Source organism: Anopheles darlingi, chromosome 2 (assembly GCF_943734745.1).
Source record: "Anopheles darlingi chromosome 2, idAnoDarlMG_H_01, whole genome shotgun sequence".
Classification (NCBI taxonomy): Eukaryota; Metazoa; Arthropoda; class Insecta; order Diptera; family Culicidae; genus Anopheles; species Anopheles darlingi.
The window spans coordinates 5,357,501-5,367,500 of record NC_064874.1 but is presented as its reverse complement, the minus strand read 5'-3'; the positions used below and the strand labels follow the sequence as shown (position 1 = coordinate 5,367,500).

Genomic DNA, 10,000 nt, shown 5'->3' with positions numbered 1-10,000 from the left:
CTTCGCCGAGCGTCAATAGCACGTGTTCGCCACTTTCCTGGACACGCACCTCAACGCAGGCATCCGCTTGATTCAGCAACTTCAATCCACGCACCAATCGGGGCATATTTTGAATATCGCGCGGTTCAACCGCCACTCGAAGTATCGGTGTCGCGATCAGCGGCAGATCAACGAAGGGAGGACAGAACCGTGTGCTGCTGAGTGTTGCCGTCTTAAGTACCACATTCTGCAGCCCGCCTATCCCGACGATATTACCGGCAGGCACACTCTCTACAGGCTCTAGCTGACGACCCATCAGTACGAACAAACTGTCGATCTCAACCTCCACCAGGTGAGGATTTGCAGCCGTGTCCGTATCATCTGCCATCGTTCGAGGATCATACTTTGGACCTAGTACAAACACACGCGCTCCTCTGCGAAGCGTCCCACTGTAGACTCGTGCGAAGGCCAAGAAGATCTCACTTTCACCCGCCACTGCATCACCGTCGCCAGTCAAGGAGAGGTTCTTCACCAATCGTTCGAGCGTTTCCCTCGCTCCTGCCATTGCACCCTGTTCGATAGGGAACATTTTCGATACGAAAACGATCAACCGGTCACTGGCGGGATCGCACCGCATAATGTCATTCTTCAGCTCCTTTGTCTCCTGTGGATACGAGGCAAAATCGGACAATCGCGAGCAAAGTAACCTTTCCGACTTTGCCTCACTAATGCCTGTTGGGTTTGGCACGACACTGCATATTGCTCCGAGCAAAGATTGTTCGATGGGCAGCCATCCGGACAGTAGATTCCTTACAGGAACACGGCCATCTGCATGCCGTAGGTCACGTGGATTCTGTACCACACCACAACGCTCCGAGATCGACCGCAACTTGGCTTCATCACGGGCTTCCACAAGCCCGTATATGTTCCAAAGATTGTCCAGCACGAGCTGCACGAACAAAGGTTTTCGACCTTTCTCCGAGGCACCATTCTCTATCGCTTTCCGTCGAGGGCTGTAGAAGTAATCGCCCCATAGACCTTCGAGGAGGGCGTGGGAATCGGTAACACCCTCCAGTTTCCCTTGGTATAGACGTGCAAACGTGGCCAAATCGAATGCCCATCCGTCGAGTGCAGAACCGAACAACACGTTGCCCTGCTGTGGGCTATAGTACAGGACGGAATCGTCGGCATCTTCCAGTGCGGAAGTTTGATTACCAGTGGCGCTGATCTCCTCCTTTGCCAGTACATCCGTTGCGAACAGATTGCCTACAACCGCATTCACCTGTTCTAGCACTTTCACTAAATGCTGGTACGCTTCGAGGGGATCCATGCGCTTCTCCAGCACCAAACGATCGATCTTGTTTAGCAGCAGCACCGTTGAGAGCTGTTCCCGGTATGCTTGCTGGAGACAAACGCGTGTCTGTGGACACACGCCTTCCACCACGTCCACCACGATGATCGCACCGTCGCAGAGCAGTATGGCGGTCGAGACTTCGCTGCTGAAATCGACATGCCCGGGCGAATCGATCAGATTAATCAGGTAGTCCTGCTCCGGTGGTCCCAGCTGCCGGTAGTGCAATGTAATGCTGCTACTCTTCATCGTAATCTGGCGTTCCTGTTCATCGGGTCGGCTGTCCATGTAGCGCAGTTTCCCGGCCAACCGGGCCGAAATGATCCCGTTGCTGGCGATCAAACTGTCCGCCAGTGTCGTCTTGCCATGGTCCACGTGTGCCAGGATGCAGATATTACGCACGTGGCCAGCATCCGCCTGCAGTCGCTGGAGCGTGGAAAGATCTACACGCGACATTTTCTCCTAAAAACCGGTCAGAATCACTTGCAATTTACTGCATAAGAACGTTCAACAAACAGCTGATTTCCGCACGTGCTATTGTTTGTTTACACACCGCCAGTGCTGCCAGTAGCACTTCGCGAAAACAGTGAAGGAAATGGTTTTAAGATTACCGAAGACGGCCCCACGTGGGCACCGCTTAAAAATGGCCTTTTTATTTAATCGCACTAACTTGTACATTCTCATTCCTAATAAAAGGGCTCCGCTTGGAATTGGCTCAAAAGAGATCCCGCGATCATGCATTGAATGCTAGAGAGCAATGGAAACGTTTAGCTTTGCTCGCAATTTTGCACTTCAATTCATTCCTTCGGTAGTGTTCCTCCGCATCCGATTTTAATCCGCTTTATAGTGACTGAGCTAGTCTTGATGGACAAATGTGATTTACTGTCGCAAGTCACTATGTCGTGGTTTTCGCTTGGGGTTGGTTTACCGGCATCGGTGCCATTCGCTTCCTTAGTAGGCTGTAACACACCAGCGCACACATTCGGCGATTGGTCTATGCATACTGGATTGAACACTTTTTTGTCTGGCACAGTATTGTTAGCTTGGATTGGAGGAACATTCCACTGTGAGTTATTAAAAACGGGTTCAACTTTCAATACCTTTGCAAATTTCACATCCAACTGCCCATCTTCGGGACCCGATTCGTCGGACAAAAGTTCCGTTTTCATCACTCGGGATAGAGAGTCCGTACTTTCGGTTTTTATAGAGGCAGTCGATACCACAACAGGTTCTGCATTGGCCGAACGATCAGCAGCATTCGCCTCAAGGTCATTCTTCAATGCAGGAAAATCGTTTTCGTCGTTTTCATGATCCAGTTTCTCCAATTGTTGGATACATTCCAGTTGCTTCAGTCGAAGAGCTTCGGTGCGCCACTTGCAAAGATCTTTCTTAGCCAACCAGTGATCCTCTTCGGCGAGCCGATGCTTAAATTGGAACACCTTCAATCGCGCCTCCAGGCTGTCCGTTTGCGCTCTGTAAGGGTAAAACGTGACATATTTAAAAAGAAACCAGATGATAAGCAAATAGCAACTGCTTACTTATAATAATCCGTAAGAGAGTTGACCCATTCCGCGCTGTTGCCACACAACTGTTTTTCTAGAAACTTGTTCCGCTCCTTCGCTTTCTGCAGTTGTGTGCTCAGGTCGGTTATCTGCTCCAACAGCGCCTCCCGGAATTTACTCTCCGCCTGATAAAACCGACTCATATAGGGCTTCAAGTCTCGAGCCAGACTGTCGTTCATGTTTCTCAGCTGACGAATCTTTGCCGGACAATTGCGATGCTCCATCTTGAGATCGTTGTATCGATCCTTAATGTTCTTAATGATTCCAATCATCTTTTTACGTTGATCATCCACTTCTGCAAACAGTGAGTTGCCTTTTTTGCCTAGAAATATTCAATCAATCTTAGTTCTTGTGCTCTTGTGCCTACGTCGATAGTAATAGCATGCTTACTCAAATCATTTTCCGGATTGGAACGCATTGAAGCAATTTCAGAAGCCAGAACAGACGCCTGTTCTTGGGCCATTTCGAGGAGATTCTTCATCTCCTCCAACTCCTCCTTTTTACTATCATAATTGCCCCGCAGCGAACTGTACCGTTCGCTATGTTCAGCGTTTTCGTTGGATAATCTAGCAATTTCTAAGTTTGCCTGCTGCAGACACATCTCTGTCCGTTCCAGTTGAATCTTCAATGAGGCGATCTCTTCCTCCATCTCAAAGCTTTTGATCTGCAGTGAATCGCTGTGTGAGGCGTTGCTAGTACCGACGTGAGCGACGAGGGCTCGTTCTTCAGCATCAGTAATGTCTTGTTTAAGCTGGTTTATCTCATTTCGCATCCGATCGACGTCCTGTTCGAGTTGTTCCGTTGTCTCCTTCGAGCTGGCCTTAGCTAGCTGCAACTCTTCGGTCAGCTTGTTGACCAAGAAATGCTCGGACGCCAGCTTGTCTCGTAATTCGTTGGCCACGGACTCTACCTCACCCGAGAGAAAATCGTTCGTCTGAGTCAACGACTGCAAGTTGCGCTTGAGATCATAATTTTCCTGACACAGATTCTGGTTCTCGTTCGTCAATTCGGCAAAACGTTGTTTAAGCTTGTTGTAAGCCGCCAGCAGCTTACTGGGACTTTCTTCCATAACATCGGCCATGTTCTTTCTCGTCGTTTACGATCCAAGAAACCGAATCCCAGCAGGGCATCCGAGCAAACGTATGTTCCCGTTCCGTTGCGATGGCAAACCGCTTCCAAGCCGCCTTCCTTCAACAACCAACAGCACACTTTCACCACGACGGAAACTACAGAAATCACACGCAACAGTCGAAATTGAAGAAATCTAGTTAAGAATCGAATGTTTTGGTCCGTTTTGGGACGCGCGATCGCCGTTTTTGCTTTCAAACTTCAAGCCCGTCCAAGGTACTTTAAAAAGACAGGTAGCATCTTAACCGCTTTGACAGGTCACCATTTTGAATTTGTTTGACATTCATAGGAGGGCGCTTTTATAAACAAAACCACGTGAGTTTCAAGAAGAAGAAGAAGAAGATATGGGCAAGTTTGGTGGTTTTATCAAGGAAAGTACCTGATTTCACTCTTTTTCGGATGTTTAAATGATTCATCTCTCTATTTAAGATCATTCGAGCGACCGAGTTGTGTTTTACAGCGAGTGAGCACGGTCCAGGAACGCTAGCAAGCTCTTGTTCTAGGGCGGGTGGCAAGACCTACGGACCGATACCATATTGAAACACTAGGAAGAATTTTGAGAATATTTGCATAAACTTTAACTTTCGTACCACTTTTCGTGAATTTGAACTGTCGTAATACCACAGAAAAGCGAAAACAGCTCCAAAAAGAGCGTTCCCGAAGTAAACATCCCACCATCCCGTGAATGTCAAACTCTGAAGTTTTTTCTAAAATACGATCGGGGATTTGTTCTGGATAAAGCTACCTGTCTTTTTAAAGTACCTTGCTTGAGCCCGTCTTTGGCGTGTCTGACAGTTGACCAGCATAGGCAGTGTTGCCAGACGGCTCGCAAGAAGCAAATTCTGTTTAAAAATTAACCCTTTCGGATCAAGAATCGTACGCGCAAACCGTTTCAAGATTCAGCTGGACGAGGTAATTTAATAAATTACTTGACGAGTTTTTAACATAAACACAAACGAGTACAAAAGATATAGCTTCACTTTATGCGAACATGACCCTTGCTGGCGAACGCTAGGGATGAAAATCTCCAAAAATAAGTCATAGCGCAAGACCCAAAATGCAATCGAATCAACAGCACTCACGACGTCCTACACAGCCTACTTGATGTTGCACCCGGGAAGCGTGCTCATGATGCGATCACCATTTAGCGTCATTAATGCAAACTCCTTCCACAGCGCTTCGCCTTCGCTGCCAGTATGCAGTTCGGCTTGAATCTTGTCCCATACCTTCTTCTTGGGGTTGAGCTGAGGCACCGGGTTACTCGTGTTATCGAATCCTTCCACAATTATGCGCTCGCCTACCTTCGAACCCTCGGGTACGGCTAACGCTTCACTTTTCTCCGTACCGGCCGCATACAGCACCAATCCTTCGCTCTCGACCCCACGAATTTTCGAAGCTTTCATGTTCGTCAGCACAACGACCAACTTCTCGCGCAGCTGCTCCAGCGTGTAGTTCGCTAGCAGATTGCTCACTATCGATTTACGCTCACCACCGCCAACATCCACCGTCAGTACGCACAAACTGTCCGCATCCGGGTGCTTGATAGCGTCCAGAATTTGTCCTACCTTGAGCTCAAGCTTGTCCGGTGTGTTTTCACCGGTTGCAGCAGCACCTCCAGAGGGTGCTGGTGCCGTTGCCGCCTTGGCAGCTTGTTTGCCGGATCCCGCCTTAACCGGTGGCGGATAGGCGCGATCGGTTAGCTCACGGTAGAAGTCGGTGTCGAACGTTTTCCGAATCGGTTCAAGCAAACGATTAATGTACACCTCTACAGCTGCTTTCAGATCCCCCGGATGCAGTTCCTGTGCAGCGAAGCAAGTCTCGAGCGCCTCGTACTCCGTAAACACGAGATCCCCACCAAAGTCCGGCTTACGATGAATGACGAAGGATTCGCCCTCCTTGAACATGGGATAGATGACGTGTTTGACGAACTTCAGCAGCCCGTTGTCCTCGATATTACCCGGCTCACAGAACGCCTTCTTGATTTTGCTCTTCACCTTCGCCGCACTGTCCAGCAGATCGATCTTCGAGTCCTCCTCACTGGACGACATCTTTCCACCGGCCAAACCGGGAATCATGGGATTCATGAGATGGATACGCTTCGCATAACCCAGCTGCGGCAGGTACTTCTCGGCGAACGTGAAGATCTTGCGCTGATCGACGCCACCGAACTGCGCATCCACCTTGAGGTACTCTTCGTCAAGTGCTTGCAGTCCGGGATAGAGGATACCCGACATCAGCGGATGCTCCACTTGCTTCACGACCTCCGCGCCCGCCTTCTTGGCATCGTGCTGCGTGACGACCGACGAAAGCCGGTATACGTCCAGCGTGTACTCCTTCGACAGCTGATAATCGGTACCGCGCACGAACCGCAGCTTATCTAGCGGAACACCAAGGGACGTGAGCATCGCTTTAATGACCGCCTCGTAGTACTTGGTTCGCTCCTGCAGCAACGACCAGGGCGCCTTCATGTTGTCCAAGTAGGCGTGCAAATCCGCGAACAGGATCGTCACCTACGAACAACGAGGATCCTCGGTGGTTAATAATGATTCAACTAGAAAAATGCAGTGATGGAAAAGCCGGCCATCGCCTCCTCTTACCTCACAGCCAGCCTTTAAGAAGTCGGCAATCTTCGACATCGGCACAAAGTAGGCGATGTGAGGCTTGCCAGTCGTGGCCGTTCCCCAGTAGATCTTGAGATCGCGCTCCTTCAGGATCGTGCGCATGTTGTCCTGACCCAACACCTCCTGCAGGTTGCGTGAGATGAGCTGCTCCTTTTCCTCCGCTGTTAACGTCGCTGCCATTGTGCCAATTTCACCGGGACGGGGCAAAGATGAATGAAAAAAGGCCACACACCACAGTAGGAAACCGGGGCTCTTGCACCACCTAGGGGTCAGATTATTCAGGAGATTGCACGGACACGGATTCAGGATCGGCAGCACCACACTCGCCAAGATTTGTCCACGTCTTCGGTGACAGTTTTCAGCACCAGCGCCGAGGGGTATACCGATGGGCTGTTATGGTCTTTCCGCGATAAGCCGTATATTAATTTTTTTTCCAAAAGTTAATTGAAAAAGGTTGCAAAAATTAATATTAAAAGATCACACTCATTTGTGGTGTTGTAAAAAATACCATATGCAGGATTTTGTTGTACTTCCAGTCAAGTCGTGCGACACGAACAAGATGCTGAATTTACATTCCGTTGCTGCTGCGATGACAAACCGAGCAGATCAAAGCAATTCGAGAATCTTTGTTCAATAATTTTGTTTTCCCTCAACGGAGCATGCCTGTGCAAGATGAGTAGATCCGTGAAACGGGAAGTATCGGCCGAGGAAAACTGCCTGCAGGTATGTCCACGATTCGTCACGGATCGAATGTCCTATGCGAAAATATGTTAATAACATCGTTTCCATCACCCCACAGAATGCATCCAAGACGGACGACGGGCAGCTGGAGGCACGGTACGAGTGTCCAATCTGCTACTGTTGGCTGAACGAACCTATTCTGACGAAATGTGGACATCGGTTCTGTCGGAAGTGCATTACGGACTGGTTAAAGTGAGTATTAGCGAAGCCGAAAGCCTACGGTGGGGTTGTACTAACGTCGCACTTCCGGGTTTGCAGCGAGAAAAATTCCAACTGTCCGCTGGACAACGAACCACTCGATATCAAGTGCGATATTTTTCCGGATAACTGCACAAGGCGTGAAATCTCACAGATCAAAAAGCCCTGCCCGAACTGGATGCGAGGCTGCGCGGATCAACTGTCCCCCACCGAAATCGATTCCCATCAGCTACAGTGCCCGTTCGGTATGTCATCCCAAAGCCAACCGTGCCCGTTCGCTCGGGTGAAGTGCAAGTTCGTAGCCCGTGACGAAGCCACGCTCAATGAGCACATTGCCACCGATTGCCAGAAGCATCTACAGGTAAGCAAATGGGTTCGCTGCTTACCAGCCAATGCAATCCTATATTCTATTCGTTTTTTAACGTAGCTTCTGCTGGACTCGTACACCGGGAGCGGTGAACGGTACCGGTTCTGGGATCCACCGGAGAAAAACAGCGCCCCGGAGATGAGCACTAACGAGCTGGTGCGTTCCATGTACGAAAGGATCGTCATACTCGAGCAGGAGTTGCATATCCTCAGCATCAAGCTTTCTAAGCAGGACACTCAGCTGGCCAAAGTACACCATGAAGTAGATCCGCGCTACAGTGCCGGAGTGTTGCTATGGAAACTGGACGATTTTAGTAGCAAGGTCGATACGATGCAGGCCAACAGTAACTGTATGTTCTACAGCGGCGAGGCGTACACTTCACCACACGGCTACAAGTTCTGCGCTCGTATCAATGTGCCATCGCGCACAAAAGAGTTTATTGGACTGCACGTGCATCTGATGCAGTCCGAGAACGATTACCATCTCGAATGGCCGTTTAAGGGTCGAATCAAGATCACGCTGCTGAACGTGCGTAACCCGGAGCGATCGCAGCACGATACGATCATGTCGAAGCCCGAAATTCTGGCTTTCCACCGACCGAACCAGGAGATCAGTCCCCGTGGGTTCGGATTTCTCGAGTTTGCCAAAATTAAGGAAGTACTGGCCAAGTTCATGGACAACAATATGGTGGTGATTAAGATCGAGATGAACATTGTCTAAGGCAGCTAGGACGACAAACGATCCGCCGGAGATCGCAAGAAAATACCATTCCACGAACAACACCCAACATTCCCAGCGCCCAGACGCTTCGCCCGGTTACCACTCATTTGTCTAGCAAATAGTTAGAATCTCCTGGGGTGTACTCTTGTGAGAGGGGGAAGCCCTCTTATCATCGACATTAATCTTTTAGCAGCTTAGTATCCACCATTTGTAGCGCGTGTTCGTCTCTGTCTGTATTTGTGTAAATGCGTGTATTTCGATCGAGTCAGGCCAACGGAGGAAATGTTAGGTTCTACCTTTTAGGTTTTTAGGGTAGCGTACGGTATGCAGTATTAGGGCAAAAAGAAGGTTAGCTTCGTGTGTACTTAGTATCGTGCCAAGCAAGGGCCCTGTGCGATATTCTTAGGCTTTTAATGGATTATAATATCCCTGATGCATACGTTTGAATTTTGCTACCCACCATTTGAGCGTATCGACCTGCGGTATCTCCGCTCTCTTGTGCGACGATAGATAATTTTTAGCGCTACATGTCCCAGCTCATCTAGACTTTACTTAACGCAAAGAAAGATCGTTGATATAATGCGATCACTTTTTTTGGATGACAATGACGAATGACACTTTTGCACAGCGAGACTAGTCGCCAGCAGACCCCTGTGAACAGCTATCATATGCTAACGGTGCATATGTTGTACACTCGGAAATAAGCTACCGCTATTGCGATCCATATTCCATCGTTATTACCGAACGGCTAACGGGAGGTATGGAAAGGACAATGTCGAAACGCATTCGAAAGTAACAGACCATGGTTCTAAAAGCTTTTTTGTTGACAATTTTAGATGTTATATACAAGAGAATACAGGAATTTTCGAACGTGATAGGTACGCAGCGAAGGTGATGGGAACGCAGAATCAGAAAGGTGTATTCTGTATCAAATAATAAATGAAAAACAATAAAATAACGCACAAAGTCGAGTCGCGGTAGTTCAGTGGTATATGGAAAACAAATAGGCAGCAAATAGCCAGAAATAAACAAAAGATGTAAAGGTAATACCCACATTAAACGCCTGTTAACGGATCTGAAAGAAAAGTAGAAGTACAACGATCTGTATAAATTTTCGAGATCCCACGAGCAGCCCGTTACCAACTTTCGGCGCATGAGCCAGTTTGATGCCGGAAGAATGACGGAACAAAATGAGGGACCAAAACCCTTAATACGACGCCGCTTACAACGGTACGCTTAACTCGCTTGTTGGTCCGTTTGTCGTTCACAAGTTTTCTTTATTTGTCCGTGGTAATAAGTATAATTGGTTGTTGGTTTTTTTTTTTGTGAAAAA

At 48.6% G+C, this 10,000-nt stretch overlaps 5 protein-coding genes across 6 annotated transcripts in view; 1 reads left to right on the top strand and 4 right to left on the bottom strand.

Annotated features, from left to right (window-relative positions):
- LOC125948229 (elongation factor-like GTPase 1) overlaps positions 1-1,870 on the bottom strand; it is a 17,217-nt gene extending 15,347 nt beyond the window's left edge. The window contains exon 1 of the mRNA XM_049674072.1: positions 1-1,870. This exon is cut by the window's left edge and continues 684 nt beyond it. Within this exon, the coding sequence (XP_049530029.1) occupies positions 1-1,786 (1,786 nt within the window). The 5' untranslated portion in view covers positions 1,787-1,870.
- Positions 1,871-2,122: 252 nt separating this feature from the next.
- LOC125948235 (protein Spindly) lies at positions 2,123-3,973 on the bottom strand. The gene is made up of 3 exons (XM_049674093.1): positions 3,283-3,973; positions 2,869-3,214; positions 2,123-2,803 (listed from the first exon to the last, which is right to left on the bottom strand). Exons 1-3 carry the CDS (start codon positions 3,971-3,973, stop codon positions 2,128-2,130), a joined length of 1,713 nt encoding a protein of 570 aa, XP_049530050.1. The 3' UTR covers positions 2,123-2,127.
- Positions 3,974-4,918: 945 nt separating this feature from the next.
- LOC125952260 (tyrosine--tRNA ligase, cytoplasmic) lies at positions 4,919-6,985 on the bottom strand. The gene is made up of 2 exons (XM_049681625.1): positions 6,618-6,985; positions 4,919-6,530 (listed from the first exon to the last, which is right to left on the bottom strand). Exons 1-2 carry the CDS (start codon positions 6,819-6,821, stop codon positions 5,118-5,120), a joined length of 1,617 nt encoding a protein of 538 aa, XP_049537582.1. The 5' UTR covers positions 6,822-6,985; the 3' UTR covers positions 4,919-5,117.
- Positions 6,986-7,230: 245 nt separating this feature from the next.
- LOC125952261 (TNF receptor-associated factor 6) lies at positions 7,231-9,652 on the top strand. Its single transcript, XM_049681626.1, has 4 exons — positions 7,231-7,364; positions 7,441-7,574; positions 7,641-7,941; positions 8,008-9,652. The coding sequence occupies exons 1-4, from the start codon at positions 7,314-7,316 to the stop codon at positions 8,665-8,667; spliced, it is 1,146 nt and encodes a 381-aa protein (XP_049537583.1). The 5' UTR covers positions 7,231-7,313; the 3' UTR covers positions 8,668-9,652.
- Positions 9,653-9,930: 278 nt separating this feature from the next.
- LOC125950556 (serine/threonine-protein kinase par-1) overlaps positions 9,931-10,000 on the bottom strand; it is an 18,446-nt gene continuing 18,376 nt past the window's right edge. For both annotated transcript variants that reach the window (XM_049678658.1, XM_049678659.1), the window contains exon 15: positions 9,931-10,000. This exon is cut by the window's right edge and continues 2,694 nt beyond it. The gene's annotated coding sequence lies outside the window, so the exon portion shown is untranslated.

What these genes read in the sequence shown, in the direction of transcription:
- LOC125948235 (XM_049674093.1), bottom strand. Translation starts at nt 3,973, where the DNA reads ATGGCCGATGTTATGGAAGAAAGTCCCAGTAAGCTGCTGGCGGCTTAC. An exon ending in CAATCCGGAAAATGATTTGA is followed by an intron (nt 3,215 to 3,282) that starts GTAAGCATGCTA and finishes GAATATTTCTAG; the next exon opens with GCAAAAAAGGCAACTCACTG. An exon ending in TCTCTTACGGATTATTATAA is followed by an intron (nt 2,804 to 2,868) that starts GTAAGCAGTTGC and finishes TTACCCTTACAG; the next exon opens with AGCGCAAACGGACAGCCTGG.
- LOC125952260 (XM_049681625.1), bottom strand. Translation starts at nt 6,821, where the DNA reads ATGGCAGCGACGTTAACAGCGGAGGAAAAGGAGCAGCTCATCTCACGC. An exon ending in TCTTAAAGGCTGGCTGTGAG is followed by an intron (nt 6,531 to 6,617) that starts GTAAGAGGAGGC and finishes CGTTGTTCGTAG; the next exon opens with GTGACGATCCTGTTCGCGGA.
- LOC125952261 (XM_049681626.1), top strand. Translation starts at nt 7,314, where the DNA reads ATGAGTAGATCCGTGAAACGGGAAGTATCGGCCGAGGAAAACTGCCTG. An exon ending in CCGAGGAAAACTGCCTGCAG is followed by an intron (nt 7,365 to 7,440) that starts GTATGTCCACGA and finishes ATCACCCCACAG; the next exon opens with AATGCATCCAAGACGGACGA. An exon ending in ATTGCCAGAAGCATCTACAG is followed by an intron (nt 7,942 to 8,007) that starts GTAAGCAAATGG and finishes TTTTTAACGTAG; the next exon opens with CTTCTGCTGGACTCGTACAC.